Source organism: Haemorhous mexicanus, chromosome 15, assembly GCF_027477595.1.
Source record: "Haemorhous mexicanus isolate bHaeMex1 chromosome 15, bHaeMex1.pri, whole genome shotgun sequence".
Lineage (NCBI taxonomy): Eukaryota > Metazoa > Chordata > Aves > Passeriformes > Fringillidae > Haemorhous > Haemorhous mexicanus.
Genome location: NC_082355.1, coordinates 5,656,975 through 5,684,632, shown reverse-complemented (window position 1 = coordinate 5,684,632; position 27,658 = coordinate 5,656,975). Strand labels below are relative to the sequence as shown.

Genomic DNA, 27,658 nt, shown 5'->3' with positions numbered 1-27,658 from the left:
TTTCTCTTTGAAGATCACAACATCTTTATTTGGCTAGCAGTGGCCCAGTTGCCCTCCAGCCCAATCTGCCATTTCCACCTCCTCAGCATGCCCAGGGCGTGCACTGCTGCTCCATCACAGCAAGACTAATCCTTGTCTTCCTTCTCATCATCCTTGGCAATGCCTTGGTCCTGGGGCAGAAATAAAAGGGACAGCGTGTGAGGGGAGTGCTGAGTGTCCCATCCCAGGTATTTGGGAGCAGCCACGCTGGGGTTTGTAGGTGCAAACCCCACAGAGCTGGGGGGAGGTTACCTCCTCCGAGTCACTGTCAGAGCTGCTGCTGCTGCTCCTGTCCTCTTCCCCATCTCCCTGCTGGGGTGAAGAGAGAGGGAAAAGCATCACTGGGAACCCTGGCAGTTCAGTCAGGAGTCAGAGAGATTTCTGGTCCTGTGGGTATCTAGAGCCAGGCTTGGCACCACTGGTGCTGCTGTGGAACCACGTGTGACCATGGCAGCACAGAGCTCCCCAGAGCCAAGAGCAAGGATTGCACAGTGTGTGCAGTGCAGGCAGCACTACTGTCCATACCAGCACCCCATTTGGAGAGAAAAAGGAGGGAGATCCAAGTAGGAATGCTGGGAGCAAAGAGACAGCAGTCTCTCAGTGGAAAAGCCATGGACACTGGGATTTCTAGGCTGTGGGCAGCATAGCTCCATCTGCTACAGGTGTGGCTTTGCCATCGGTCAGACGTGGCTTCCCTTTACAGCCAGGATGTCAATGGTTCTGCAGAAAACTCCACCATTCCCCTACCTTTTCTTCTTCCTTCTTCCTCCTCTTCTGCTTCTCCTTCTCCTTCTCCTTCTCCTTCTCTTTTTCTCCCTCAGTCTTTTCCTTCTCCTTTTCTTCCTTCTCTTTTTTGTCCTCCTCTTTCTCCTTATCTTCCCGTCCAAACCCTGCAGCAGGGCACAGAGGAAGGTTCATTGCCAGCATTCCAGCACACACAAACCCTGCAGGTGCCCCTGGGCCCACACCAAGCACTCACATTTCAGGATTGTCGACATTTCACCAAAGTCAAAGAGCTCTGGGGCACGAGACAGTCACACCTAGGGAACAGAGAGAACCTGAAGGAGCAACAAGAGAGTGGAGGAAGGTGAGTTTTTCAGGGATGAAAATGCCTCCCTGGAAGATTCAGTTTTTACAGAGGCCCTGTGTAATTCCTACCCCCCAAAACATCAGGGACAATCTGTGGATGACACAAAAACCAAAAGGACCAGACCTTGTGCCCACCCAGGCAGCCCCCTCTGCCCAGGAAAGCAGCAAGTGGAGAGGGATGGAGGCAGAGAAATCTCAGGGTAAGTGTGCAGGGGGATGTCATAACCCCTCACCATGAGGAGGTGCAAATTACAGAAGTATTTCAAATTAAATGAGGAAGAAACAATCAAGAGCAGGTGTGGGGGCTCCTAGGAATCCCCAGCAGAAAGGACACCTTCCCTGAGGGACAGGGGGATGGCAGAGAGGGAGATGGAGACAGCAGCAAGCACAGAAGAAGCCAAGAGCAAGGGTAAGAATACTCCCAAGCATTGATTAGGTGCCTGAAAGGTGACAGATGAAAAGAAAGCAAAAGAAACAGCTTGGTTAAAAATAGGAGGCCCAAACAAAGGCTAAGAAATAGCCTGGGCAGGTCAAAGCCCCCCTCTCATACACAAACAGGGCAGCAGGGGTGAGGGGATCGGGTTATTTCTGCTCACTGGGAAGAGCAGATCCACCCCTGTGGCACCAGGTAATTAGGAAATAGTTTCTCATCCATCCAGTGTTGGAGGGAGGCAGAATATTAATGCTTCCTTTTAATGGTTTTTAGCCACAAAATGACATCATCTGGTTGGTGTTATTGGCCCTTTTGAAGGAGCCAGTTGCAGCCTCTGAGCCGATAACATTGATTTGTATTTTCTAGGCAGGTTTTTAAACCCCCAGGATGCTGCAGGGGAGCAGGAAGCAGTGGGGTTTGGGGTGGCACAGGAGGAGAGGGAGTTGGATGGGAGGAAAGGAGTGTGGGAAGTGACTGATAGAAGATGTAATCAGTACAAAGTTAAAATCTAATTAATAATGAACAGCAATCTAATTCATCTCCGTAATTAAGAACTGCAACTACTAATTGAAAATAATCACATTTTAATCTGAAATCATTAAAAATAATCAAACATTAACAAAAGAAAAGGCAGCCCTGGGAAGGGATAGAAGGAGGTGTAGGTGATGCTCTGACCCTCACTAAGGCTGCCCCATAGCTCCCATGGTGTGCCCAGCCCCAAATCCATGAGGATTCCCCTGCCTTGAGCTTCCCCTGCCAAAGGGGAACAGTTAGGGAAGGCAAGGGGCACAGATGGGTACAGGTAGGGAAGGCACAGAGGTGGACAGGGAGCTTTGCATTAGGAGATGAGCAGCCAGACCAAAGTCCAGCAGCCAGGGCTGGGAAGGGATGGCTCCACCCTAACACATGCCAAGAAATGCCTCTGTGGGGGGTTAAACCCCTTTAATTCCCCCCTGCACTGCTTCCTCGTTCCCTGGGGATCAACCCTGCTGATTTCCAAGAGATGGGGTGGGCTCTGCAAGCCCTGTCTGGGGGTGCCAGCCAGCACCTGTGCAGCTCCTGCCATGGGTGCTGCCTCCATGCCAACCCTCAGCTTTTTCCCCTTCCATCCCATCCCGGACCATCAGATCTCATTTTGCCTGCTCCTCTGGAGCCTCACACTTCACACAGGCAGGTTTGCCTGCCCCAGATGAGCTGGTTTCCTAAAGCCCAGGCAGACAAACCAGCAAAACCCAGAGAGCAGCTGATGGTCCCCACGGAGCAGCTGCAATTGTTCACAGCCAAGCTGGGCAGGAGGTGCAGCTGGATCAGACCTCTGGCTAGCAGAGCAAACCTGTGTATTCACACCCTGCTAGGAGAAGCCTGAGTGGCCTTACCCCTCCCAGGCACAACCAGCTCACAGTGAGCCCACTCCCATCTCAGCCAGGGGACCCAAGTCCTTCCCACAAAGCTCGGGCCCCCATGGCCATCCCCAAGACCACGTGGAGCACGAGCTGCCCCAGGGGTGCTCCTGCTGCACCCTCATTCACCCACTGTCCTGGTCTGCTTCCCCAGCCTGTAAAACACACAGGGGAGTCGGTCAATCCCCTGCATGGTATAAGGGAGAAAGGGAAGGGCCTTACCTACCTGGAGCTGAAAAGAAGTGATCTCCTGGATGCCTGGCTGGCAGCAGCCGGGGCTCTGGGTATTTGAGTGTTGCGGTCTCCTCCCCAGTCCCACTTTTGGAGCAGAAAAACTGGCTCTGCCATCCGTCATGGACAGCACATGACACCGGAAACGTGACCTGTCCCACTGGTACCCACACCAGGCATTGCCTCCAGCACAGGCAGGAGCACAAAGACCTTTTGCAAGCAAATCAGGGCAGCTCTGGAGGCTGCAGACATCCATGGGAACCAGGCCTGGGTCCAGGAGAGCACTGGGAACTCAGTCTGGGAATGCGTATGGTCAGGAACCTGCTGGAAGGACAGAAAAGGGGCTTTGGGGGATGCCTACTGTGAGTGGGAGGGGTCAGGCAGCTCCAGGAGGTCCAGGCAAGGCTGGACCAGGCAGAGCTGAGCACTCCCAGCTCCCTCCAAAGCTTGTCCTTGCTGCTGGCTTTCACTCCAACATATCATTAAGTAAATACCTGTCAGCAGAGAGCAGTTACCAGCAGGTCTAAACACTTGCATAACGTGCCTTCCCTCTAATGCAATGCCCTCATTTCTAACAGCACCAGTAAGGGATAATAACAGTAACAATAGTGTCAGAAAGGGCTTGTGTACCCAGCTAATTTGTTTTCCCCATCTAATAAAAGGAATTAGCTCTCCTGTAAGATTTGTCCCATTTAACGCCTTCAACTCTACAACAAAGTTGCTCCCTCAATCATTTGACTTTCATTTACAGTAGTTGCAGGGTGTGTGGAGCCCCCTCCAACAGAGTGAACCTAACTCTGGGTAACCCATCCAGGGAGCAAGCAGCTCTGCAGGAGTCACTTGTCCCAAAAAGCTGGCTATTTCTGCCCCAGACCTGCTCCACCACAGTCTGCACTGGCCCCAAACCCAGAGCAAGAGTCCCATTGGCAGGTTTATGTCAGAAATGAGGGAAGAGTTTTAATGTCCAGGGCAGATAAACCCTGGAGCAGCTCAGCCAGGCTGGTGGCAGAGTCTCTGTTGCTGCCCAGTTTACAATCAGTAGCTCTGGTCTCTTACAGAGAGGCTTCAGCTCACACACAAATCACTCAGGGAGCTCCTGCTGCCAGCATTTGGTCTTGGGATAAGCACTGGCAGCAATCCCATCTGTGCCAGCACGGCACAGCTGCCAGGGAATTTGAGATGATGGAGATGGGCACACGGAGCACCCTGAAAACAGATCCAGGGAGTTGGGATCTGTTTGGTGTTGGGACCAGCACAGGCATTGCACCCACACCTCTGAGCAGCCCCTGCCACCTTAGGAGGACCCTGCCCCACAAATACCAAACTCAAACTTATTTTTAACTGGTGACCACATTGCTCATTCCCTGCCAGCCCCAGCTGGGCTCTCAGTCTCTGATGCCTCCAGCATTCTCCAGTGAGAACACCCCAGGGGACAACCCTGCCATTGATCTCTGGACACAGGGACCCAAAGTGACACCCACAGAACCACGACCATCCTGACCAGCAGGCCAGGCTGCAGCCACCAGCATCTCCCTGCAGCAGGACAGCAGAGTGGCAGCCAGGGACACTTCTAGGTGCCAGCCCCCAGACTGCACAGGCTCTGGTCTCACCCTGCAGTGGGCACAAGGCTGCTCTTGAAGAAGGGAAAGCGGCCTGCTAGCCAGCACCCAAAGCACCAGTGCATGGTAACCTCAAGCTGCTGTCACAGGAGACTCCCAGAAAACATGGACTAGCACAGTACAGGCCACTTTTGTCCCCTGTTTCTGTGCCAAGGAGCCTTGGACTACAGAACACCCATCTCTGCTTAGGTCACAAGATCACAGACCACTCTTTATTTTGGATTTGATGAACACACCTGAGAAGGAAATGCCAGAGCCCTCTTCCTCCTGCCACGAGCTCCCCCATTCCTGCCTCTTAGTCCAACCCTTTAATTTGTGCTGTGGGTGACCTGGGACAGGTGCTGTGGGTGACCTGGGACAGGTGTCCCTTTAGTCAGGGCCACCAGTGGCCACATAGCTGCTGCTTCTTCCAAACCAGGACAATTGCTCATCCTGCCAGGGCTTCTGCTGCTACTGACCATGTGTGTTTTAATAATGGCAATGGAGTCCCTGGGAAGGTGATTGGCAAGGCCTGGGAGCACATCCCAAAGCCCACTGGGAAGCCCAAGCCTTTTTTGTGTTTTGAACCTTTCCACAGCAGCTGCCAGGAAGCAGCTTCTACAGCTGCAACTAGCAGAATCACTCCCAAGGAAAGAAAACAATTGTGGAAGACTTTTTTTTTTTTTTTCCCTCCAAGTCACTGCCAGCATCTTAGCTGACTCTTATCTATTCTCAGCCACCTCTCACCTCCCCAAACACTACCAGAAGTGTTCAAATTACTGTCAGCTCTCATTAGGTTCACACAGAAGGCAAGGCCAAGCAGGAAGACCTCCAGACAGCTGGATGCTGAATTCTGATGAATCTTTTGGGTAGAAAGATTTCAGCAACCGTGGAACTGTTTTTGTTGTCTGTCTATTGCAGTCCTTGCACTGGCACACAAATGAAGATGGTGCACGTTTGATTATTGGCTGCTAAAACAAAATCCAGGTGGCACATGACTGAAGGAATTACTGTCTGCATGTTAAAAAAAAATCACCTCATTTCCTTTAATTATTAAACTACTCTACACTAAAGCACTGCAGGTCAGTAGAATTTATCTGCAAAAAAGCAGCTGCTGCTTCATAAAACTCCATTACCTTTATTTCTTCTCTTCTGACATTTCTGTACATTTTGGCTTTTTGGCAGGAGCAAAGCGGCCTTTTTCCACTGACACAGGAACTGGGAGCTCATCTGTGGGAGCTCTCACTCCCCAGCCTGGGTTCAGAGCACTATTTCCTACCATGAGAAAAATCCCAGCTGTCCTGGCCCCAGAGCTGCACCCAGCTCTGCCCCAAAAAACACAATCAGGGCTGAGAAAAAACCCCACAGTTCTTTTATTTCATTTGTGCTCACTGCTACCTTGATAGCTTTTAATTGAAACGGTTGTCAAAACAAATCCTTTATTTAATAATGCTATCAACCAAAAGAAAAAAAAATTACAAATTTTATTGTAGTGCAGATTTTTTTACCCTGGACACACTCCTTTCAAGTCCAGTTTCAAGATGCCAGAAAAAGCTTTCCCTTTTAAGATCTGATCAGTCTAACCATGACTAAGGCAGGGTTTTTTCCATATATATATATATATAAAATCAGAGCATTAGCCAAAAGGTATTCTAGTACAAAAAACACTTCTCTACTGCACAACTAGAGCAGAGGAATGTTCTAAACCTTTAGTATAGCAGAGATGTGCAAGACCTGCAAAAACCCAGAGGATTTTCAAAAGGGGATTTGACCATCATTGCTACCAATGAGCAAGTGCAGAGGCAGGTGTGACACTCAATCACCTCTGATTAGCTATTATGGACTTCTTGAAATTCCATTTTAGCTGTGCATTTCTGCTCTTGTGATTCCAACAGAGGCTGCTGCCTCCCCATGGGCAGGCTCAAAAGATAAAGGAACAAAGCAGGGAACTTGCACAGCACAAAGAAACAGATACCATACGTGGAGCAGCTTCTGAGGCAAATTAGGACTCCTACTAACAGAACCAAATTGCTGCCTCTCTCCCTACTTTAATAGATACCTTCCAAGAAGGAGCATTGCATTATAGTGTTTTTCCACAGAAAGAGAAGACAAGCAGTATGTGAGTCTGTGAACAGTCTGACATGTCAAGCTGCACTGAAAAATGGGAATCCTCCTGCTGAATTCTCTCATTAAAGTGCCCAAACACGAATCAATCCCTTTTAGTCAGTTCTCATTTATTGCTATAAAGCCAAGTACCTGCATTCTCAGGGCCAGATCAGCATTTTCCCAGCTCGTGCTGAAGCAAGCACAGCATGAGAGAATGAGAAACGGCCCCCTGGTGAGTGTCCCTGTCCCACATCCCTGAGTCAGTACAGACATCTTCAGGAAGCTGAGCTTCTCTTCAGCAACAAGCAGCTTGATCAGGAATTCTCTCTGCTCTATTCTGCCCAGTCTAGGAACTGCAAGGTTCATAATCACACAAATCTGCCTCTTCTTGCACCTCCTATCTAATATTCACTTCAACAGGAATGCAGAGCTATCAGGAACCCAATTATGTCTGACTTAAAAATCACACCATGATTTTAGCTAACTAACTAGCCAGCTGCTACTCTTCTCTTCAGCACTGGAGAAGCTCTCTGGACTGTGAACACAAAGAGCTTGTTAACACATACAGCAGAGAGATTTCAGTGAAAAGACACAGACAGTCCATGAAACAGAGAAGCAATCTGCACTTTAAGTCTGCCACGTTGTCCACCAGCCTCGACTATGCTAATCACATCTCTCAGTGTGCTGTAAGAGCTGTCATTGCCAGACTGCACTTAATCACCATTCTTGCAGCAGCAGTGAGCAGAGTTCATCTTTTTCCCTTTAATAAGAGCCATTACATCATTCTCCAGCATGGAAACTACGAACTGGGAAGGTCAAAAAGTTCTTAATTAGAAGGATTTTTATTACTGTGATAGTTCTGTTCTAGCCTCAATAAGAGAGATCTGCAGTACAGGCAGCAAGAGCTGGAAGGCATCTTGGATATAGGAAGCACTGTTTGAAGCCTGTGAAAACAAAAGTCAAAATGAACACATGAACAGCCATGCTACCAATCAGCTTTACTCACCACATACTCATTTCAAACAGCATTGATTATTGCACAGAAAAAACTGAAACTGAGTGCTTGCTGGATTTTAAAGGCTTCATTCTAGAAATCAATTTTATGTCAAGTTTTTGAGGGCCTTTATGCCAGTAGGCAAAAAAAAGCAAATGGCTTAGACTGCCAAACAAGATCAGTTCCAATCCAATGCAGGATACTGTTCTCAGTAAGAGAAGAAAAGAGTTTATTTCTAAGTGAAGCATAGCATGCTGTGGCAGGAAGGAAGAACACATGAACCTGAAACACCCCTTTCCTACCACACCTCAGAGCTCTGAAAACTAGAGAACCAATTTAACACTAAGGGAGTGTTAGGACTCTTGTATGCTCATTTCTGAACTTGTCTAAGATTTGACTTTGGACATTTAAATTCTAAAAATCCAGACTGCTGAATTTAATATGTGTCTCCTGAGCCATCATAACTGTAAGCTGACACTCACTCCTCACTAAGTAACTCATCTTTTGTGCAAATCTTCAGACATTTATCAAAACTTTCAAGTTATTAGACGGGTAAGCACAATTTTAGACCATGGGTTAGAGAATTTGGCACGCGTAAGGATCCTAAAGTAGGAAGAAACAGCACATCTATTTTTAAAGTATTAGCTTAAAGTTTTAATGTTAGCATAACTGACCTCCAAAAACACTCCAGTAATTAAGGGATTAAGCACATCTGCTTTCTCTTTGACCTGCAGAGATCAGACATATATTATTCTGACTGAAAATTTTATCACATTTCTTCAAGCAAGATAAAGCTAAACCCTCAGTAAGTTTAAAACCACCACTGCTCCCTTACCTAGAGGAAAGCTAAGCCACAAGCTTAGTAGCCTTGTAGCATGCAAATAAGAACAAAGAAACCTGGATGTGCCCAGCACAGGTCAGGTATGAATACACATCACATCTTCAAATGAACTGGGGACAAGTGGGGAATGTAGAAATGATGATACCATCTTCAGGAACACCCAAGAGCTTTGGAAAATCCACAACAGGCTCACAAACTTTATTTGCCTCCTTAGCACTGTGAGCATCAGTTCCCACCCCCACTCTGTGGCAGGCTCTCAAAAGCTCAGATGCCACAGTTTGAGGAACTCTGGCCTAAAAGATCAGTTTACAAGTTAAAAACTGCATATGTAAACATGCAAAAAACAAAAAGCAGTTCCTGACAAAGATCCCAAGGCTGTTATCAAATAAGCACATCTCATTCCTAAGAACTGTGGTGTAACTCTTACCCCTGCAGTTGTTAAGCATGTTGTGAACTCTTTAGAGAAAGCTGACAGTTCTTTACACAGCATGATAGTCAATCTGTGGAAGAAGACAGGGAAAACAATGAGGTAAACACAGTCCTCAAGATTAGGTTTCTTTCAGCTCTAAAACATAAATTCCCTATGTCTATGCTTACTAAGTTAAATTAAACCAAAATTGATATAAATGCTGTATGAAGATTCAGAAGTCTTCCAAATAAAATAGAGAGGTAAAAAATGGGGAAATAAATAATTAAAGCAGAAGATCTTAAAGAGCACTCAGAGGACACACATCCATTCCAGAAGGAACAGTACTAACTTGCCTATTTTTACAGGCAAGTGTCATGTTCTGAATTAGAAAGTACTGCACATTTCAGACACATGCCAAGTGTCTCCTGTGCAGTAATTTTGCCATCTCATGTACCAAGCATACTAAATGATTAACAAAGAGGTAATCAGGAATCACTTTTGTGCACCTGTTTTGTAATGTTTTAAATCTCTGCCTACTGACTAGCACGAGCTTAATGCAAATATTCTTCTAGACTACACAAAGCTTTCAAGAAGAGTTTCCTCTTTCTCATCAAGAAATGCCTTTAAGCTGGAAAGAGACAGCTGAGTTCTGCTGGAATATAATGATGCCACCCATCACAAATTTGCCCAATTCCCAAATTTAAACACCTATGCAGAATTCAAGAGCCCTGCATTGCATGGATTTCCAAAGAATTATCAGACAGTTTAATTATATGCTATCCATTTACTGAGAGATGCACTTACTGTGACAGGGACTTGGCTCTGTCTGTGGCTGTCACCTCCTGTTTCTGACCATAGAGAAACAAAGCTGCAGTTTTGTGAAACATTTCAATGGAGCAGGCTGTCAGTTCTGCCAGGCTTCTTATGGCAAATGCATGAATATCCTGCAAGAGTGACAAAAATTCTGCATACAACACAAAAGCTAGCAGCTTTTATCATTTAAAACAAGTCAATCACGCAACATACTATCACTGTCCTTTCAGACCTCAGAACCCACAGAAATAGAAACCCATAAACCCTGTGAGTCACAACTGTAACTCAGCAGCCAGACAAACACTCTGCAGGCAGATATTCTTTTCCTTGATTACCCAGTTACCTCTACTGATTTCTTAGCATCCTGGTCACCATCTCTAGATTCTACTTCTTGGTTTTCTTCATTTTCTTTTTCCTCTTTAGGAAGACTGCTGTTGAATTGTGCTATCCACTCATGAGCAGATGTCCTCACCTGGAGCAAGAAGTGCCATAATATTTAATGACTGGAATGAAGCCTCCCTGCACACCACAAGACAATGGAGTATTGGCCCTCTCCAGAAGAAAGAAGCAGCTACAACTCCTTTTGAGCTTCTGAGAAGAACCAGGGCAAATGATCCCAGTGCCTTCAGGATTTTGCAAAAGTTTGGCTGCACTGATGCAGTTGAGGGCATTTGTTTCTCTAGCACCAGGGACTGGAGTTTACCAACAAGACCAAACTATCAGAGGTGCTTTAAAAACATGTCTGCAGAATGCTGCTGCCACTTGGTGGATCTGAAGGGTAGTGAAATAATGGCAAAAAAGATGGATCTTCCTCACACCAGCTCCAAACATAGTAAAATGAGGTGCTCTGTACCAAGAGCAAGCCTTCAGTTCATGACTGTAGGTTTTTTCACCATGGTGGCTGAAGGCTCACATGATTCTGCCCCATAAGTTAAAGGCCCATCTCCTTTGCCTACCATTGCCAAAAGATCTAAAATATGGCTTGTTTTCATACATTTGGTATTTTCACAAGCAAAGCAGGTGAAGAGAAGCCCTTCCTCTGAGGAAACTCTCCAGCTTTTAGAATATGGAAAATAACTCACCGTGATCACTTTGTCTGGCGTGGAGGAGATGTGCAATTCTGAAAACAACTCTGTTACTTCTTTTGTGAACTCTTCATCTCCTAAAGGACAGGAAAGGTTAAAGAATCCACACAAAGGACAGATTCAGGAATAAGCAGCACTTCAATGTACAACTAGTTCTGCACAAGTCTGTCAACTGTTTCCTTTATTTCTCTTTGAATCATCACCTCAGGCAAGAATGCATCAAACCCAGTCTTTTCAAATACAATTTCTAAGGTAAGTTCTGCAAAGGTGGAGACATCAGTGCCTGAAGGTTAGTTCCTGCTTTCTCAATTCTGGTTTTGTAGCTAAGGTAACTCCTTTTTTTATTTTTTTATTTTTTTTACAGGCAGCCTTTTATAACACACTAACTTGCACATCACCTTGGAGAGTCTGAAATATCACTTAGAGCCTATGGTTCTGCTATTATATATGGCACAGCAGATGTGAGATCCATTATGTGCAAATATAAAAGATACATTAAATGTTGAATGATAGCAAGTGCAGGTGTATAAGCCCTCCCTGATGAGCATTTAGGTAAAAGCAATGCAAGAAATTTACATTTAAATCCATGTAATTCTCAAGAATCAGGGCTGTTGTGTGTGAAGGTACCTCTGAATCTTTTGCTCTGTGTGGCTAACTCTCATTTAAAAAACAAATAAAAAGGCTTTTTGCTCTCCCACATGTTGGACAACTCCGTTCAAGTTTCCCCCTCCTGGTCAAGGAAACCCACTTTCTCTGAATTAGCATCTTGGCTCAGGGTCAGTTGTATGAACTGCCCATAAGTCAAACAACTCTAACCCTGCTCTGGCAAGAAATCATTCCTGCTACAGAATTACTGCACAGCTTCTCAGGGTGAAGGGTGCTGCTACCTGTCAAGCCCTTGGACAGAGATGGCTTTAGGATTAAACATCCAGCTAAAGAATAATTTAAATCTGGCATCATGCTCATTGCTACTGATCAAGGCTGGCTGGTTCTGCACTAGGACCAGCTTCTCTTCTCAGAACCTAGGGCTCTCTTACCCTTCTTTTCTTCCTCTTCTTCTTCAAAGAATTCAGGCAAAGAAAATGCTTCTTTGAGTTGTTCCATTTCCTCCTTCAGTGTGTCCAACTTCTCTCCAGAGAGGGCATTCAGAACTGCTTTCACCTGGTTAAGGGCAGCACAGCCAAAGAGAATCAATAAATCTATCCAAAGGCTGGAAAATGGAGGCCAAGGTAGCAAACCAGCAGGTGTGAGGAGAGTAACTTGTGAGAAGTTGGAGGAACTGAACTGCAGGAACTGAGGCTGGGAATGGCTTTAGGAGCCGAGGACAGGACAAACTGCTCCCAAGGTAAACACCATATCCTAATGCAAGGATCAAAGTGAAGTTCTGTAATCATTTTACAGCAAGTTCTGAGCACTTGATTTTACATGTATATACATATATTTCTAATCTTTTTTCCCCTGCTCAGCTGAACTCAAAATAGAAAGCAAAATGCTCAAGGCCATTACCTTTGATTCACTCTCTCTGGAAAGCATCTCTAAGGCCTCCAGATGCGAAAGACCCTGAAACTCATCAAACAGTAACCCATAATGGGCTTTCTTCTCAGTAGCCATGGTAACCTCGGTAGCTGTCTGCTGCTCTTCTTTCTCCTTTGCTTCTCGTAAGACCTGAAAAAGAAAAGCAGAGGCCTCGTGACAGTGCCAGGAGATAGAGAATAGAGGAGGAGAAGGCTTTTGGCTCAATAGCAAAAAATGGTTGCTTAATGACAGGACCACAAAAGAAGGGAGAAGAGATGAGAGAAACCAATGAGGCGCTGATAGGGAAGTGCTGTACCTGAGATAATGTAGAGGTTCTGTTTATTAGGCCCTTTGTTTTTTTGAATCCAGGGTCTCCCTCAGCTATTACATCCATTGTCTTTTTGCCGATGAATTCCAAGGCATCCAGACCTCCACTAATAACACTTTTACCCTAGGAATCAGATTTGGATAAAGACAGCACATAAAACTCAGAGAAGATTACCCAATGGAAGAAATTGAATTGGGAGGGTTTTATCAGCAATCTTACACTGGGCACTCACATAAAAGCCAAATTGCTCCTTGTCACCCTAAATTCAACCCTAATCATCACAAAGAGAGCAGCAGGACATGAAAAGAGCCACAACACATTATCACCCAAGAGCTTATTACAGCACCCAGACAGCTGCAGCAATCTGATGGAAAATACATTTTTTTAGTTTGTGAACAAGCTGGCTCTCAGCACATTACAGAATTCAGTGAGAAAACACCAGACCTGTGGATTTTGACTGCTAACTTTTGTTTGAGCCTTAAAAGCAAAAAACAGAAGCCAGCTTTCCATCTGCAGCTCTTTCAGATTCCCAGGCAAATTGACAAGACAGCAGATCACAAAAGCAGTTTCTAAGGGTAATGGCTTCCTTTGAAGTGCATTTCTCCTGGTCACAGGAACAAGCTGATTTCCAAGCGAACTGGGCTAGTTTCACAGAGGTTTTTTGAAGAGGAGAATGAATTTCATCTCTAGTTCTGTGGAAATCAGTGGAAATACTCCAGGAATGAGTCTGACCCTGCATTTAGCTGACTACTCCAAAGGAAAGGCAGAGATGACAGAGTACAGAGGTGACATGCACAGAAATGCATGCTCTGCACAATCCACCATTAGGATTTTTTTGTCAGGTACCAACATTCAATACAGAACTATCAAAATTCATAACATCTTTCACATTAGGTGCCAGTAGAAGCAAGGCCCAGAATAATGGTTTTCTGAAGGTTGCAAGAGGTTATCACCATATATCCCACAAATGTCAAAATTAAGTTTCTTCTTACAATGTTTCAGATCAAAGGCCAAAACCCCAAAGCTCCCTTAAACCCATCTTCTCCTGCATTCCCAACTCACTCACTGTGCTTTGGACAGCAGTAGAGATGGTTGATAAAACTTCAAGAGCCCCAGCAATAGGGAAGGAGCTGCCATCATCAGCTGCATCAGCGTTGCTGGCAGCAGGACTCTCACTTCCTGCATCAGAAGGCAGAAAATTAACTTCCGACTTCCAAAACAAAAAGATCCTGTCAGCCACAAAGTGGAGAAAATCAACGGACACCAAATATCAGCTAGGAACAAGCCTACAATTCAGATTATGTTCCTCCCTACTTTTCAGAGCTAACAGAAATAAGCAAGAGGGTATTATTTAAATTATTTTATTATCAGTCTCAAGGTGCAAGGTGCAGAGTAAGGTGATGCTATTTTGGGGCTCATTATGTTGTGAAAAGCATTGCAGGGTTGTTCATATGCAGTACAAAACTGACCTCTTGCACCATCTTTAGACTCTGACGAGATTTCACTAGGACTGGGGATCCCAAGGGTTGTTTCTGCTTTTTCTATGACATTTGAAATACCTTGACCTAGAGAAGACAGAAATCAGAACAGAAACAGGATTAGAGCTGCATATTCTTTTTTATTATTCTGGATTCCTTCTGTTCAAAACAGTTTAACCAGCATTAAAACCTCCTTCTATCCAGTTCACCTACTAATGTAATGAACCAAGGTTTCATCTTAGCTTTTAAATAAAGTTGTAAATACTGGCAGAATAGTAGTTTAAAATACACAAACACCTTAAAAACCTGAGAGTAATTCTGCCTGTGCATATCTCCTTAATCTCACTGTACCTTTTGGTACAAGCATTTCGAATTACTTGAACAATTCTCTTGACATTTTTCCAATAATGGCTGCTATAACTGAAATCTTCTTCTCTAGAAACAAGTTCTAAAGCACCAGCTTGAGACACAAAACATGATTAAAATATTTATCAAATACCAGAAAGAGCCTTACCTACAGTAGCTACGGTAGCAGACGCAGTTGACAGAAGAGATTTCCCCCAGCTTCCCCAGTAGCCCCACCCAGTCTGAACTGCAGGAGGATCTGAGACCTTTAATGAAGAAAAACACAAGACTGATGCAGGCATTATGGTGAGGAAAGGAACACAAGCAGACTGTGACATGTGACTTTTGTGCAGCTTTTTTATTTCAGAGAACAGCAATGTGAATTTTCAGAACGGAGTGGGGCTTATGCTCAGAGTTCTCCTGTGCTCAAAGCCATGAAATGTGAAGTCCCATCTTTCCGAGCAAGCACAGGAACTTACCTTGATGGTTTCACCTGCAGGCTTTTCTGTGACAGCAGGCTGGCTTGGGGGCTTGGGTTCAGGTCTTTTTCGAGTCACAGGCACAGTCTCTTGTTGTCTCCCTTCACTGCTCTCAGAGCAGCCCAGTTCCTCTGTCTTCTGTTCATTTTCAGCTTTGTAAGAGGTTTCATCTTTCAGATTTTCACCACTGTCTTCCTCAGACATGACTACAAACATCCACAGAAAGCAAAGCACACAAAATAATCGCTCCCTTGCACTTTGACATTAGTTCAAGAGCATCACGTTGGTGTTTTAAATAATTAAACACAACGTACAAGTGTTGCCAACGTACCCACATGTGTGTACACCAAATTACATCTGACTCAAAAATAGCCTGCTTGGAAGTTTAAAGTCCCACAAGGACACGTGGCTTTATCTAACTGACACACCTTCTCCACAGGAAAATAAACCGGTTAGCTAACTCTAAAAAACAAATGAAGGTACAAAAGGGACTCAGATAATTAAATCCATTACACGTCCCACCAAAATAAAAGTGAAAACTCCCATTGCTTGGGATGGCTGGGATGGCTTGAGGAGTGTAGGAGACAAATGTGGACAGCAGTCATAGAGCTGAGCAGGCAGGGAGGCAGCGACTGGGTCACTCCTGTCCTTGGGGATGAGCACTGCAGGGCACGAACATCGCCCGGGAGCTGCGGTGAGCTCCGGCTGCCCCAGCAGCCGCCCCAGCCCTGCGCAGGGGTCGGAGAGCCGAGAGCGGGGCTGTCCCGCTGCTCTCGGGGCCCGCCTGTCACTCGTCCCGGCTCCTCTGGCAGCAGCTGCGGCTCAAGTGACTTGCAAGGCCAGGCAGGTACAAGCCGAGACCCCCCGTGTCCCGGGATCACACTGGGGTGACACTGCTGTGTCCCCAGCCAGGCGCTCACTGATGCAATCGGGGCAGCTGTCCCCGCCACGGGGCAGCGATGGCTTCAAGCGAAGGAAGGCGACAGCTCCGGGTAGGGGCTGGGGACAGCCACCCCATCTGCCTGGACCCTCCACAGCGACCGCCGCGACCCCCGGGTCACCCCCGGCACCGTCCCCACCCCGCAGCCCTGGAGGCCTCCCTGTGCCTCCGCTTCCCCAGGAGAACCCCAGAGTCCCATGCCCCCCACACGGGGCTGCCCCATACGGCGCCCCAGGTTCCCTAAGCCTCCCCGTGGGGCTCCTGCCGCACAAGGAGCCCGCCAGGTGCCCGCACCACCCCGCCGTGGTCCCGCCTGCCCCACAGCCGTCCCCCAACGCCCGTTTCCCCGGGGGGCTCGCTGTGCCCCGCAGAGTCCCGGACCCTGTGCGGTCCCTCACCGTCGGCGGTCAGCGCGGCCCCCGCGGCTCCGGGCGGACCCAGACCAGCGAGGCCGGCGCAGAGCGGCCCCGGCGCTGCCCCGGAAGCGGCCTCGGCTCAGGGAAGCGCGTCCGGGCGGCGGGGCCGGCGGCGGCGGCGGAGCTGCGGGACGGGCCAGGCCGGGCCGGGCAGGGCAGGGCACCCTCGTCCCGGTGAGAGCGGTGGTACCGCCAGGTTCACCTGGCAAGGTCGGGATCGGAGGGCAGCGGCGGAGGGGGAGGCCGCGGGGCCATGTCCCGCCTCGCTGTTTTGGCGTGGAAGTAGGGGCAGTAGGGGCAGGTTTGGAGGGCAGCGAAAGCGGCGGAGGGCCTCGAGGGGAAGCCATAGGAGGAGCGGCTGAGGTCACTTCGTCTGGTCAGGCCTGAGAACGGGAGACTGCGGGCAGAGCTCATCGGGGTCTACTGCTCCTCCCGAGGGACAGAGGAGAGACAGCTCGGATCCCTGCTCTGTGTGACAGTGACAGCACCCAGGGAACGGCCGGAGCTGTGTTAGGGGAGGTTTAGGCTGGAGATCAGGGAAAGGTTTTTCCCCCAGAGGGTGCTGGTCACTGCCCAGGCTCCCCAAGGAACGGGCAGGACCCGAGGCTGCCCGAGCTCCAGGGGCGTTTGGACAGCGCTGGCGGCACGGGGTGGGACTGTTGGGGTGTCCTGAGCAGGGCGAGGAGTTGGACTGGATGAACTTTGTGGTTATCTTCCAACTCAGAATATTGTTTGTGTTTCTGGTATGACGTCATTCCCCAGTGACACCACCTCGCATGACGTCACCCCCCCTCCCGTGGCCCAGTGCCCTCGGCTGCAGTGCGGTCATGTCGCGTGTCCTGCGTCCCACTGCCACCGCCAGCTGGGACCAGGGCTTTTCCACGAGTGAACCGGGAGCATACAGGGGCTGCGAGGTCAGGGTGATGTTAAGTGAAACTTTGTGCCTGGTCGTTTTTAGCTGACAGGACAAAAATACCTGGTTTGGTGCACAGCCGATGCTGTGTCGAGGCGAGTTAGCCCATGACAGGTGTCAGACAGCCAAGGGATAAGCGCAGCAAAGCACCGTGTCCTGTTAGGCAGCCAAGGGATGTGCATGGGAAAACAACAAATCCCATCAGGCTGCAGTGAGGCTGGCCCTGGGGTGCTGTGGATTTGCCTCTTAGGTTGGTTTCTGGGCTGTGGGTGCTGCCACTCCCCCGCAGAACTTTGGCTGGTGCCAGCAGAGGGTGAGTCCTCCCTGCAGCCTCTCCCGTGCTGCAGCACCCGGAATGGCTCTTGTCAGCACCGTGCTGGCTGTGTTCATAAACTTCCCAAGAGTTCCTGTCTGCAGGGCTCTGCCAAATGCGTCTCCCTGGTTTGACAGAGGGTCAGAGGGGGCTTGCAAATGGTATTTCTGCAAGACATCAGCAGCCTGTGCGCTGTCAGGTGTGTCTCGGTCTATTGCCTCACGTTACTCCAGGTATGAAGTGATTTAAGCAGTGAATGTAAAACCATATAACTTGCAACCTCTTGGGCCCCAATTTTGCAGTGCCATATAAATGTGTGTAATTTTAAGTACTATCAGTGCTTCCACTGACCTCAGTGGGACTACTTAGAGTGCTCTAAGTTAGACACAAACACACTTCTTCAGGGTAGGAGCCAAGGATGACTCATAAGAGCACATGCATCACAGATTTTTATCTTTCCACTGCTATTTGTTGTTACAACTTATGGTTTAATAAAGGTTAAATGTGTTGAGTTCAGCTTCAGGTTCAGTTGTAAAATAGCCAGTTTCTATTCTGGCACATTTCATCTTGATTGAGTTTAACACTTTGTTGAAGAACTGTGATGTTGGCACTGATCATGCTTTATCCTTTTTGGGTCCTTTAGCAGCTGTTTTGCACAAGTGCAATGGATGAAGAATATGGATTTTGCAAATCATTTTATTGTTCCCAGCACTCGGTTGTGAGAGATCATTGTCTGCTTAGCAATAATGGCTTTTCCAAAAGACAAACAATTTCTAATAAATCAGACCTCGAAGAATTTAATAGTAAAATTAAATGACCCATCACCAATGGTTTATGCATTATGCAGGCTCAGTGCAAGGAGAGTGGAGAGCATATGCAATTACTGAAGATAATTATTCTTATGAGGGAGAATGTTGCTGAGTATTTCTTAAATAAATGAGTGAGATTCCTAATGTCATTTAGGAACAGACGTCAGAGATGCTTGGAAACCTTAACAATTCAAATTTAATAATTTAAAATTACAATGGCACAGGCAAAGTACAAGAGGCACTGGGATTATTCTCTAATAAATCTAAAGTATCAGTTGGGATGTTATTGTTTTAGAAGACTGGAAGTTATAATGTGCCTGTGATTCAAGGGTGAAGATGAGGGTTTGTGTTTGCTGCAGAGCTGTGGTCTGTTTTAATTGCATCAGGCACTGTGAGGTCAAGTCTGATGCATGCAAAAGTGCATTTTTAGCTGAAGGCAGCTGGGCCATCAGGTGATGTCTGCTGAAGGCCTGGGACCACAGCACCTCACTTGCCACCACAAGCTGTGACAGACCTTTAAAGCAACCCAAATGTCAGTGGTCCACAAACCACTACCAGTCCACAGCCTGTGTGTGTGGGGTCTGCATAAGGTTGCCAAAGCAAGCAGGTCAGTGTCAGGAGCCTTTTGCAGGGTCTGAAACAGTCTGAAAATACCAGGGGTCTAAAAATGGAAGGTTAAAACCACTCCCTCAAACAGAAGAATAGTTGCTGGTCAACAGCAGCCTTAGTATTTTTTGTTTTTCAGACCTGTGCTGTCGCTGTAAATGGGATGCTCTTTTTCAGAGGCAGCAGGACTCAGTAATGCTTTCCCTGAAGTGTGGCTGGTGAAAAACAGGAATGAAAGAGGCATTGGTAGTGGTTTTAACTGTTTAGCTGTGGGAAAGTAGCTCCTCCAGCACAATGGTATAATTGAGTTCTCTGCACTTGTCTCATCTTAAATGAAAGGACAAGAGGCATGATAGAAAACAGAGTGCGGCCAATGATTAAAAAAAAAGAGAAGAAGGCAGATGAAGGGATTGCTGTTTACAGAGAAACAAGTAGGGAGCCTGTTTTCCAGTTTCTCTTGCTGGATTCTGTGGGTGAGTTGGTTAGTCAAGCTTGAAGGAGAGTTGGACACAGCTGTCTTCTTTGCCTTCTTTGTTAAACTGGTTTTGGCAGTAGCTGCAACAGAAATGGAAATGGGTCAGATAACACATTTCTCATCAGATGTCAAGTCTGGAATCTGGTTTGACCTTCGACAAATTAACTTTCACTGCAAAAAATTCCCAGTCTGGATAGCATCAGCAGAATTCCCCTTTTTGAATATGCTTAGTTTGTCTCTGATGAAAGACAATTACTAGAAATCACCTGCTTTTATGCATGTTACAATATTTTTCAGAAGTGCTTTAGATAGTGTTAACTGGTAATTCTAGAAGGATGAAAAGTGTCTGCATTATTTAGTAAGTCAATGGGTCTCTTTGTGTTGTGATATTTATAAAATTCCCTTCCAATAACATCTGTTATTTGTAGAAGAAAAGATGATAAATTTGAAGTCACACAGTCAATGATATGAAGTGAGATTTTTTTTTTTAGGATAATATTTGTGCTTCTGGCTTCTGTACTTCGTAAATGTTTTTTTAAGGCTCTGGAGCTGTCTAGATGGAATCATAACTTCAGGGAACACATATTGGATTAGAAATTTTCTTGAATCAGGCTTCCAGGAAAATTGATTACATATTGTCTCTTATCAGTGTCATCTCATTTTGTTACAAGTTGGTTTTATTCTGGCTTGTGTGCAAAACACAGAAAATTTGTTGTATCCTAATGTCTTAAAATATCTTTTGTGCACATTAATTTGAAGAGTGTCTGTCCCTAGACAAAACAATTTTTTCACATTTCTATGAAGTTTAGGTGGAGAAGACAATGAAGAATATATGACTGCTGAGATGCAGCATAAACTAAAAGATCTTCAACAGGAGCTCATTGTAAAACAAAGAATAGCAGGGAGCAGACTTAGAAAATGCAGCAGCAACAAGAGATTTTGCAGAAAAGGAAATATGTGTAAACATCAGTGTCCTGCTGATCAGAAAGGGACTTCCTCTTCTGGCTGTAGATAACAACCAGGAGACTTTTCCCAAGTAATTAAACCATATTATATAATATTTAGACATCTACTATCAATTGTGCCCCTAAAATCAAGTAAGTAGATGTAAATGCTAAAAATCAGATGTGCGTGTGTGCGCTTTGGTTTTTTTCTGGGTAGTAAATGAAAGACTGGCTTTAGAAAACCAGGGCTTAAAAGCACTTTAATATTGGTAGAGAGGGAGGCAGAAATTACATCCTCTTTCTTGCTTTTCTTCCTCTATTAAGAAAGCACTTTTTCTCTGGTAACAAATGCAGAACCCACTTTTAAAGATAATTGTGCATTCTGAGTAGTCTGAACAATTTGTTCTTTTTGTAAAACCTTTTTCCCCTTAATGATTATTGTTCCAGAGATTATTTATTTGGTTGGGAAGATGAACATCTAGTGGTCTGGAGGTTGTGCTAATGCCTTCTTACCCTCATTTTATCACTGTGCTCTGAGCAAAGCTCTGATTTGGAACCTCTTAGCTGACAGTTTATATTATGATATTTGAAATCTGTTTATTGGAAATTAAATTTGAATACACGGTAACTTTGCGGTCATTAATAAACTTCTTGTTTTTGTTTTTTTTCCAGTTTTTTTTCCAGTTTTACTTCCAGTTTCCACTTCAAATATTGTTGGTCTTGAAAGTGCATTTGGATCCCAGACATTTTCCATCACAGAACAAATCAAGAGCTCCTCTCCTGTCTCAGAGCAATACAGACAGCTTAATATCATATGACCTCATTTCTCCAAATTAAATGAAAGAAGAATTTTCACTAGCTTTCCATGAAGCTCAGCTATTGCCTGTTAATTTTGACTGTTAGTGCTGGTCTTTCAGCTGGATTCACAGTGGAAAATGTAGCTTTTAACAGGACAGTTGCTTTTAGGTCTTTCAATGCATCACTTCATGCAGTGTCTCAAGCTTTAATAAGTTCTCCAGCACACCATGATATCATAGCCAAAGAGGGGAGCAGTATTTTAATTGAATGTAAACTGAACATCAGCCAGTATGAACATATCTTTTGGTATAACTCCAGAGGACACCTGCTTGAACAGAAAGATGAAGGTGAGTTTTCCTGCTGTTTTTTATCCATCATTATTCCCCTTTTAAACAGTATTGGAAAACCCCTGGGACTTTATTATAATTTTCTCTTCCTATCCTCCTGTTTTTACAATTGGAAGATAAGACGAGAGCAAAACAAAGTCCTTTGCCCTTTGAAATGTTGCATGGGAATTACACCTGAGTACTTCTGTTCCATCCTATCCTGCTTTGGTGCCCCACAGAATGATGTTGTTCAAGAGTCCTCCCAGTGTTCCATACAGAAAAAATGAATCTTCTTCTTACCCAATACTAACTGATGGATTTATTTATTATTGCTCCGGTTGAAATTATATTTTTCCAAATGCATGAGTTAAACACAGTTCTCCACAACTTGTAACCTTTTGAGATGGCAGTTGGTGCTTTAATTTTGTTAGAGGATATGTTTTAAAACATACTTAGTACATTTATTTTTTGGTTTATGCACCAGTGAGACTGTGGAACGTAGCACAATATGTAATGACCAATGATGGAATTCATGCTATTTAACCCTTTTGAACTGAAGGGGCATGTATTTTCCTAGCTATTGGCTCTTGTAGTTCTATCCCTGCAGTTTTTAACTTAAAAAATGTTTTAGAGACACATGTGTTTTTCTCTATTAGTATTAATGAAGGTCATCGAACTAATTGATAGGATCTTGTTGGAGGCCATCTTTCTGCCTTAAGAATTCAGTAACCTTTTTGTAGTTATAATGCCATCTGGAGATTAGTTCAAAGTAGAGTAATTAAAAGAATAAGTTATGAAAACAGTTCAAAGCAGAGTAATTAGAAGGAATGAGTTATGAAAACAGTTTTCCCCCTAAGTTATAAATGCACAGCAAATGCTGTATAAAGCTTCTTGTATTGATTTCTGTTTTACTTGCGTTTTGCATGTCAGCACTGCATGCTCAGCAGAAAACTGTCTCAAGAAAATTCTGGGTTCTTTTGCCAACAGAGCCATTTACAGACTGATCTTTTTCATGGGTCGCTTGACTTTTGACTCTGAATGTATGGAAAATTAGACTTTATAGAGGACAGTCTTTTAACACAGGGTGAGAAGCCTTAGTTAAGAATTAGGATTCCTATCAGAAAGAACCAGAAGCACACTGGAAAATGCAGATGAGAGAAGGAAGTAAAAGTAGTGTAGCAAGCATGCAGAATAATTTACCATTAAGCAGTATGAGGGGTAAGTGGGTTATGGCTTTCTGTGTCACAAGGATGAAAAGGACATTTCAGTCCTTGCTGTACTGTTTCTATGCTACAAGTGGACTGCTCACTGCCAGCTTTTGACTCCTGATGATGTTTACCCTGGGATTTTTGTTTCATGAGCTCTGTTTATTTCTTGCCCTTCTGCAGATGACCGGTGGAGGATTGCTGATAATTCCCTCAACATCACAAAGGTCAGCTTTGCCGACCGGGGCCGGTACATGTGTGCAGGCATTAATCATAACGAGACCTTGTACTACACAGTCACCCTGAGGGTTATCTTCACCTCAGGGGACATGAGCATCTACTACATGATTGTGTGCCTCGTTGCCTTTGCCATCACCCTCATTTTGAACATCACCCGCCTGTGCATGATGAGCAGCCACCTCCGCAAAACGGAGAAGGCCATCAACGAGTTCTTCCGCACAGAAGGGGCCGAGAAGCTGCAGAAGGCTTTCGAGATAGCCAAGCGCATCCCCATCATCACATCTGCCAAAACGCTCGAGCTGGCCAAAGTCACTCAGTTTAAGACCATGGAGTTTGCTCGGTACATCGAAGAGCTTGCCAGGAGCATTCCCCTCCCGCCTCTGATCCTTAACTGCAGGGCGTTCATGGAGGAGATCTTCGAGGCCGTGCGGGTGGACGACCCAGACGAGGTGGGCAAGGAGGAGAAGCAGCCCCCCGGCTGCGGGGCGCCGGCCGCGCTGTTCCCCGGCAGTGCGCCCATCAAGCGCAGCCATTCCCCGGCCGGCGACTCGGACGATGGCTCCCTGAGCGAGCAGGGCCAGGAGATCGCCGTGCAGGTGTCCATCCACCCCCAGTGCCAAGGGCACGGCATCGACACCGTGTCCCACGGCAGCTGCCACTCTGTGCCCGCTGAGGAAGGCACCTGCTGAGCACAGTGAGCCACGGCTCAGGGGATCCAAGGGCACTGTGAGAAAAGGGTCTGCAAACAAGCTGCCTCATCCCATGTGCAAAAGAGTTTTCCAGATTGCGAGGGTGCCGGAACTAGTTTGCAGTGTGTATTTTCTGTCTGTGTTGATTTAGCAACTCCAGTCTGCTAGAAAAGGCATATAGAGGCTAGAAAGGCTAGAGAAGGTTTGGAATATTGTGCGGGGGCTTTTCTTTCTAAAGCAGGCTTGCTATATTTAAAATAGTTACAAAACAAGAATTCTTTGTCCTTGGCTCCTTGGTAGCGTTTGATACTTCAGATCTGTGTGAGAAGTGACCAAGCTGAGCAGTACAACTTGCAATAAGAACTTTTCCTTTGTGAGCTCCTTCATTATTCACAAAGTTGAGCTGAAATTCCTTTGAGTCAGTGGTGTTGTCCTGATGAACTGAGTTCTGTGCTCTTTTTGAGTTGCCTCTTGGTGCGTGTAGTCCATCAGAACCACGGTGAGCTTGAACAAATCTGTTTTGTGTCACATGCTTGTGTTGCTATCAAAATGTACTGTACTTAGAAAAAAATAGTGCCAGGATCTGCTGCTGGATTAAATGAATTGTTGTAGTTTCAAAGCAGCTTAGAGAACAACCAGGAGGTCTCAAGTTTTCTGTGCATCTGCAGGAAACTTGTGGGTATTCTAAAAGCTTGTTGCTTAAACTTGGTGCTGATTGCCAAAGCGCCTTACCCTGGTCCTGTCCCACAGAATGGAGCAGTGATAGCACTTCTGGCACTGCCTGGCTTCTCATTATGCTGATTTCACTCACTATAGAAAATCCAAAGTTTTATATTGTGTTTGACATTGTGGCAAGAAAAGGATGACAGTAATCACATCATGGCAAAACTAAGAAATGAATTCATCATCTACAGACAGGTGTCTGAGGCACATCTTCCTGAACAGCATTATAATAAAGCAGGTGAAAAGTAGTGACACTGAGTCGCTCTGCTCTGCCTGGTCCTGTCAGAAGGCAGTGGCAGAGAGAGTGGGGGCTCGCTGAGCTGTTTGGCAGCCACTGCTTGCAGGAGGGGAGTGACTCACTGATGGAGCCCAGCCTCTTGTGCTGCAGAGGTGGCAGAAGGGAGCTGCAGCTGCTGACATATGTGCACAAGTACTTCACCAAGGATCTCGCACCTGGCTTCCTCAGCTGTAGAGATCCAGCCTCCAGGAATCAGAGTGCAGACGAGAATCTACTTTCTTCTTCCACTCTTCGGTGCTGTTTTTTTTTTTTCTCCTTAACATTTGTATCACTTAAATAGCATTTTATATCCTGTTGAGGTTTAGTAGATGTAAAGCTTGTAAGCACTCCACATATTAATTTCTTACAACTACTGGAAGCATATTGCCATATAATTTTAACAGCTTGGCAACGGGAGTGCCATTTAATTTCACACAACTCTTTTTTCTTTCCTTATTATTACAGAAATGTCAGTTGAACAAGTGATTCTGGAGGACTGCTCAGGATTCTTAAGAGGATTTGACATTACATTTACATGAGTAGAGGTGGAAAACAAGCAGGCACAGTGGTAATAGCAGGGTGGGGCTGTCTGTGGTAATGCATGCTCAGAAAGAAGGGGCTGAATGAATTGCAGTTACCATATCAGAGACAGGGAAATGACAGCATCTATTACCATCTTAAACAACCTTCTGGGGAAATTCCTGCAGTCAGCCACCAGTTAAATCACCCTAGTTGCCTTTGGTCTGTCAGGTAAGAGTAGTGTTAGTCAGGAAGGAAATTGCTAGCCTTGATTACAGTAACATTCCCACCAGCTTGGTGCCATTTCCAAGGCTGTAGCAAACTTTGTCTGTTTCAGGGGAATAAAACGTGTTCATACTTTGAGTAGCTGCCTAAACAGTGGCTTCTTTTTTTGCTTCCATGGTTTGATGGCACTTTATGTCCAGGTGAAAATTTTGTATAGTTTTGTGTAAACTGTCTGGTTTCTTTTTTGAGGTTATCAGTGTTAAAAGATACTCTGTGGATAAATATCTATTTCTCTTAGAAGAAGGAAGCTGCTGGCTTCATTTCTGTGCTACAATGGGTTCTGCAGGTTTGTTGCACATGTGTAAGGGGAGATTTGAGAGTTTGCAGCCGACTGGTTGAAAGAGGTGAAGGCCACATGAGAGAATGGTTTGTTTCAATCTCCTTTGTGCCGCAGGCCATCAGAATGTACCTGCACCTGCCTTATTTCCCTATAAACAGCTCTCCTTGCTTCTCTGGAACTGTTGCATGTTGCATGATATGCAACATACGGATGTGTTACCCCTAAAGACACACACAGTGAGAGATGCCACTACAAAATCGAAACTATTTAATTGCTTCCTAAGAAGCGGTTATGATTGACAGATGTCACATCAGAAGTGGCAGCAGAATGACACTGGAGGTGTGTCAGGAGAGCTGTTTCAAGACTGATTTGATCTCTTTTTTGATTTTTATACTTTCTTTACATAGTTCCAAGTTCTTAATGAGCAGTTACCTGGTGTCTTCATACATCCTATTGCTGGTTGAGAGGAAAGAGTGACCATGCATAAAGGTCCTCAGAAATGCAGTTGCAGTGTCAATTGCTGGATAGCAAAGCTGAGAATTTTCCTGAATTACTACAGTATTTTGTTCCTTACATGAATTTCATGCCTGGAAAGGAGGTTGTTTTGTAAGGATATCAGGAGTACCTTCTGAATAGAGGAGCTGATCCTACTCTCACTGAATTCAATTAGAGAGGATTTGGAGCTCTGTGTATTTTACAGGATTTTTATGTATCTGAAAACAAGGACAGAGGTGATGTTAAATGGTAAAAGTGATTTCCAGAGAATGAAATTTGACACCAGTTTCCAAACAACTATTCTTGTTACCCTGAGAGTAGATGTGTGCACTTAATGTCTTTGATGAATCTAATTGAACATTAACATTGAAAGTGTTTCTCTCTTAACTCTTTATAGGATGAGGAGAATCTACAGTAGTTTCCTTGCTTTAAACTAAAGTCTCTGACAATCAGAAGGCTATTCTATCTCTTCTTTGTGACTTATTTTAAAAAACATAAAATCTACTTGTTATCCAAGAGTACATAAAACTAACTTTGTAGTGATTATTTGTATTATCTGGATTGTAATGTAACTGTTTAATGTAACCACATAGGATTTCATACTTTCATAAAATGAATTGGTAGATTTGCAAAATAAATTGAAAAGAAAAACCTTCTTCTGCTGGAATTTTCTGTTTTACAAGGGAGGAGTGCCTGTCTCTCTAAGGTTATGTAGCAGCTGCATTGAGCTCAGCAGAATGTTGTTAATCAGCCTGACAGAGGTTATTGGGATATTCAGTCCCAAGGACCATTCCTGCTATGACATCTTTAGATCTTTTTTTTTTTTTTTTGGTCTCACAGTCTTCAACAGCATATAATAATTGTTCCCAGCTGCATATACAAACAGATACAGACCTGAAATTATTTCAGGAAGACCCTTGTTTACTTCTTTGTTTCACATTGTGTGTGTGACTTTCACCCACAAATCTGTTTTATTTGTTCTTACCTTTTTCACATGCTGGTACTATTCTGTATTGTAAGCACCTTTCTTTTTGTAATTCCTCACCCCAAACACCAAAAATCCACCTTGCTGAGAAGCCCTCTGTAGTGCCTTCCATGGGGGTGTGCAAGTGTGAATGAGAGCAGAATTCACCCAGATTGCGTTTAAAGAAGAGTCTCTGGTTGCCAGTCTCTGCACAAGGCAGATAATGGCATTAGAGCTGAATATTTGGGGATTTTCCCA

The 27,658-nt window shown here is 45.3% G+C and overlaps 2 protein-coding genes across 9 annotated transcripts; one reads left to right on the top strand and one right to left on the bottom strand.

The window, feature by feature from the left end:
• On the bottom strand, positions 1-16,647 carry FAM114A2 (family with sequence similarity 114 member A2). Of its 6 annotated transcripts, none has more exons than XM_059860388.1 (18): positions 16,522-16,647; positions 15,184-15,389; positions 14,874-14,970; positions 14,351-14,446; positions 13,948-14,060; positions 12,870-13,004; positions 12,545-12,703; positions 12,076-12,199; positions 11,036-11,115; positions 10,297-10,425; positions 9,945-10,084; positions 9,159-9,231; positions 8,565-8,618; positions 3,184-7,840; positions 1,019-1,097; positions 787-929; positions 292-351; positions 1-170 (listed from the first exon to the last, which is right to left on the bottom strand). In XM_059860388.1, exons 2-14 carry the CDS (start codon positions 15,385-15,387, stop codon positions 7,742-7,744), a joined length of 1,503 nt encoding a protein of 500 aa, XP_059716371.1. In that variant the 5' UTR covers positions 15,388-15,389; positions 16,522-16,647; the 3' UTR covers positions 1-170; positions 292-351; positions 787-929; positions 1,019-1,097; positions 3,184-7,741. The 6 variants fall into 6 exon arrangements, with proteins under 6 accessions (XP_059716371.1, XP_059716373.1, XP_059716370.1 ...); XM_059860390.1 differs by having other exon boundaries at positions 1,019-1,079; XM_059860387.1 differs by having other exon boundaries at positions 3,188-7,840.
• MFAP3 (microfibril associated protein 3) lies at positions 16,603-27,087 on the top strand. Of its 3 annotated transcripts, none has more exons than XM_059860395.1 (3): positions 16,603-16,713; positions 21,272-21,744; positions 23,112-27,087. In XM_059860395.1, the coding sequence occupies exons 2-3, from the start codon at positions 21,465-21,467 to the stop codon at positions 23,855-23,857; spliced, it is 1,026 nt and encodes a 341-aa protein (XP_059716378.1). In that variant the 5' UTR covers positions 16,603-16,713; positions 21,272-21,464; the 3' UTR covers positions 23,858-27,087. The 3 variants fall into 3 exon arrangements, with proteins under 3 accessions (XP_059716378.1, XP_059716379.1, XP_059716377.1); XM_059860396.1 differs by having other exon boundaries at positions 16,623-16,749; XM_059860394.1 differs by lacking the exon at positions 16,603-16,713 and adding an exon at positions 16,834-17,998.
• Positions 27,088-27,658: the final 571 nt, after the last annotated feature.

Coding starts and splice junctions, on each gene's coding strand:
- MFAP3 (XM_059860395.1), top strand. CDS start 21,465: ATGAAGCTCAGCTATTGCCTGTTAATTTTGACTGTTAGTGCTGGTCTT. Junction 21,745..23,111: donor GCTTGAACAGAAAGATGAAG/GTGAGTTTTCCT, acceptor GCCCTTCTGCAG/ATGACCGGTGGAGGATTGCT.
- FAM114A2 (XM_059860388.1), bottom strand. CDS start 15,387: ATGTCTGAGGAAGACAGTGGTGAAAATCTGAAAGATGAAACCTCTTAC. Junction 10,085..10,296: donor ATGCTAAGAAATCAGTAGAG/GTAACTGGGTAA, acceptor TCACTCTTGCAG/GATATTCATGCATTTGCCAT. Junction 7,841..8,564: donor TTACTGGAGTGTTTTTGGAG/GTCAGTTATGCT, acceptor TTGTTTTCACAG/GCTTCAAACAGTGCTTCCTA.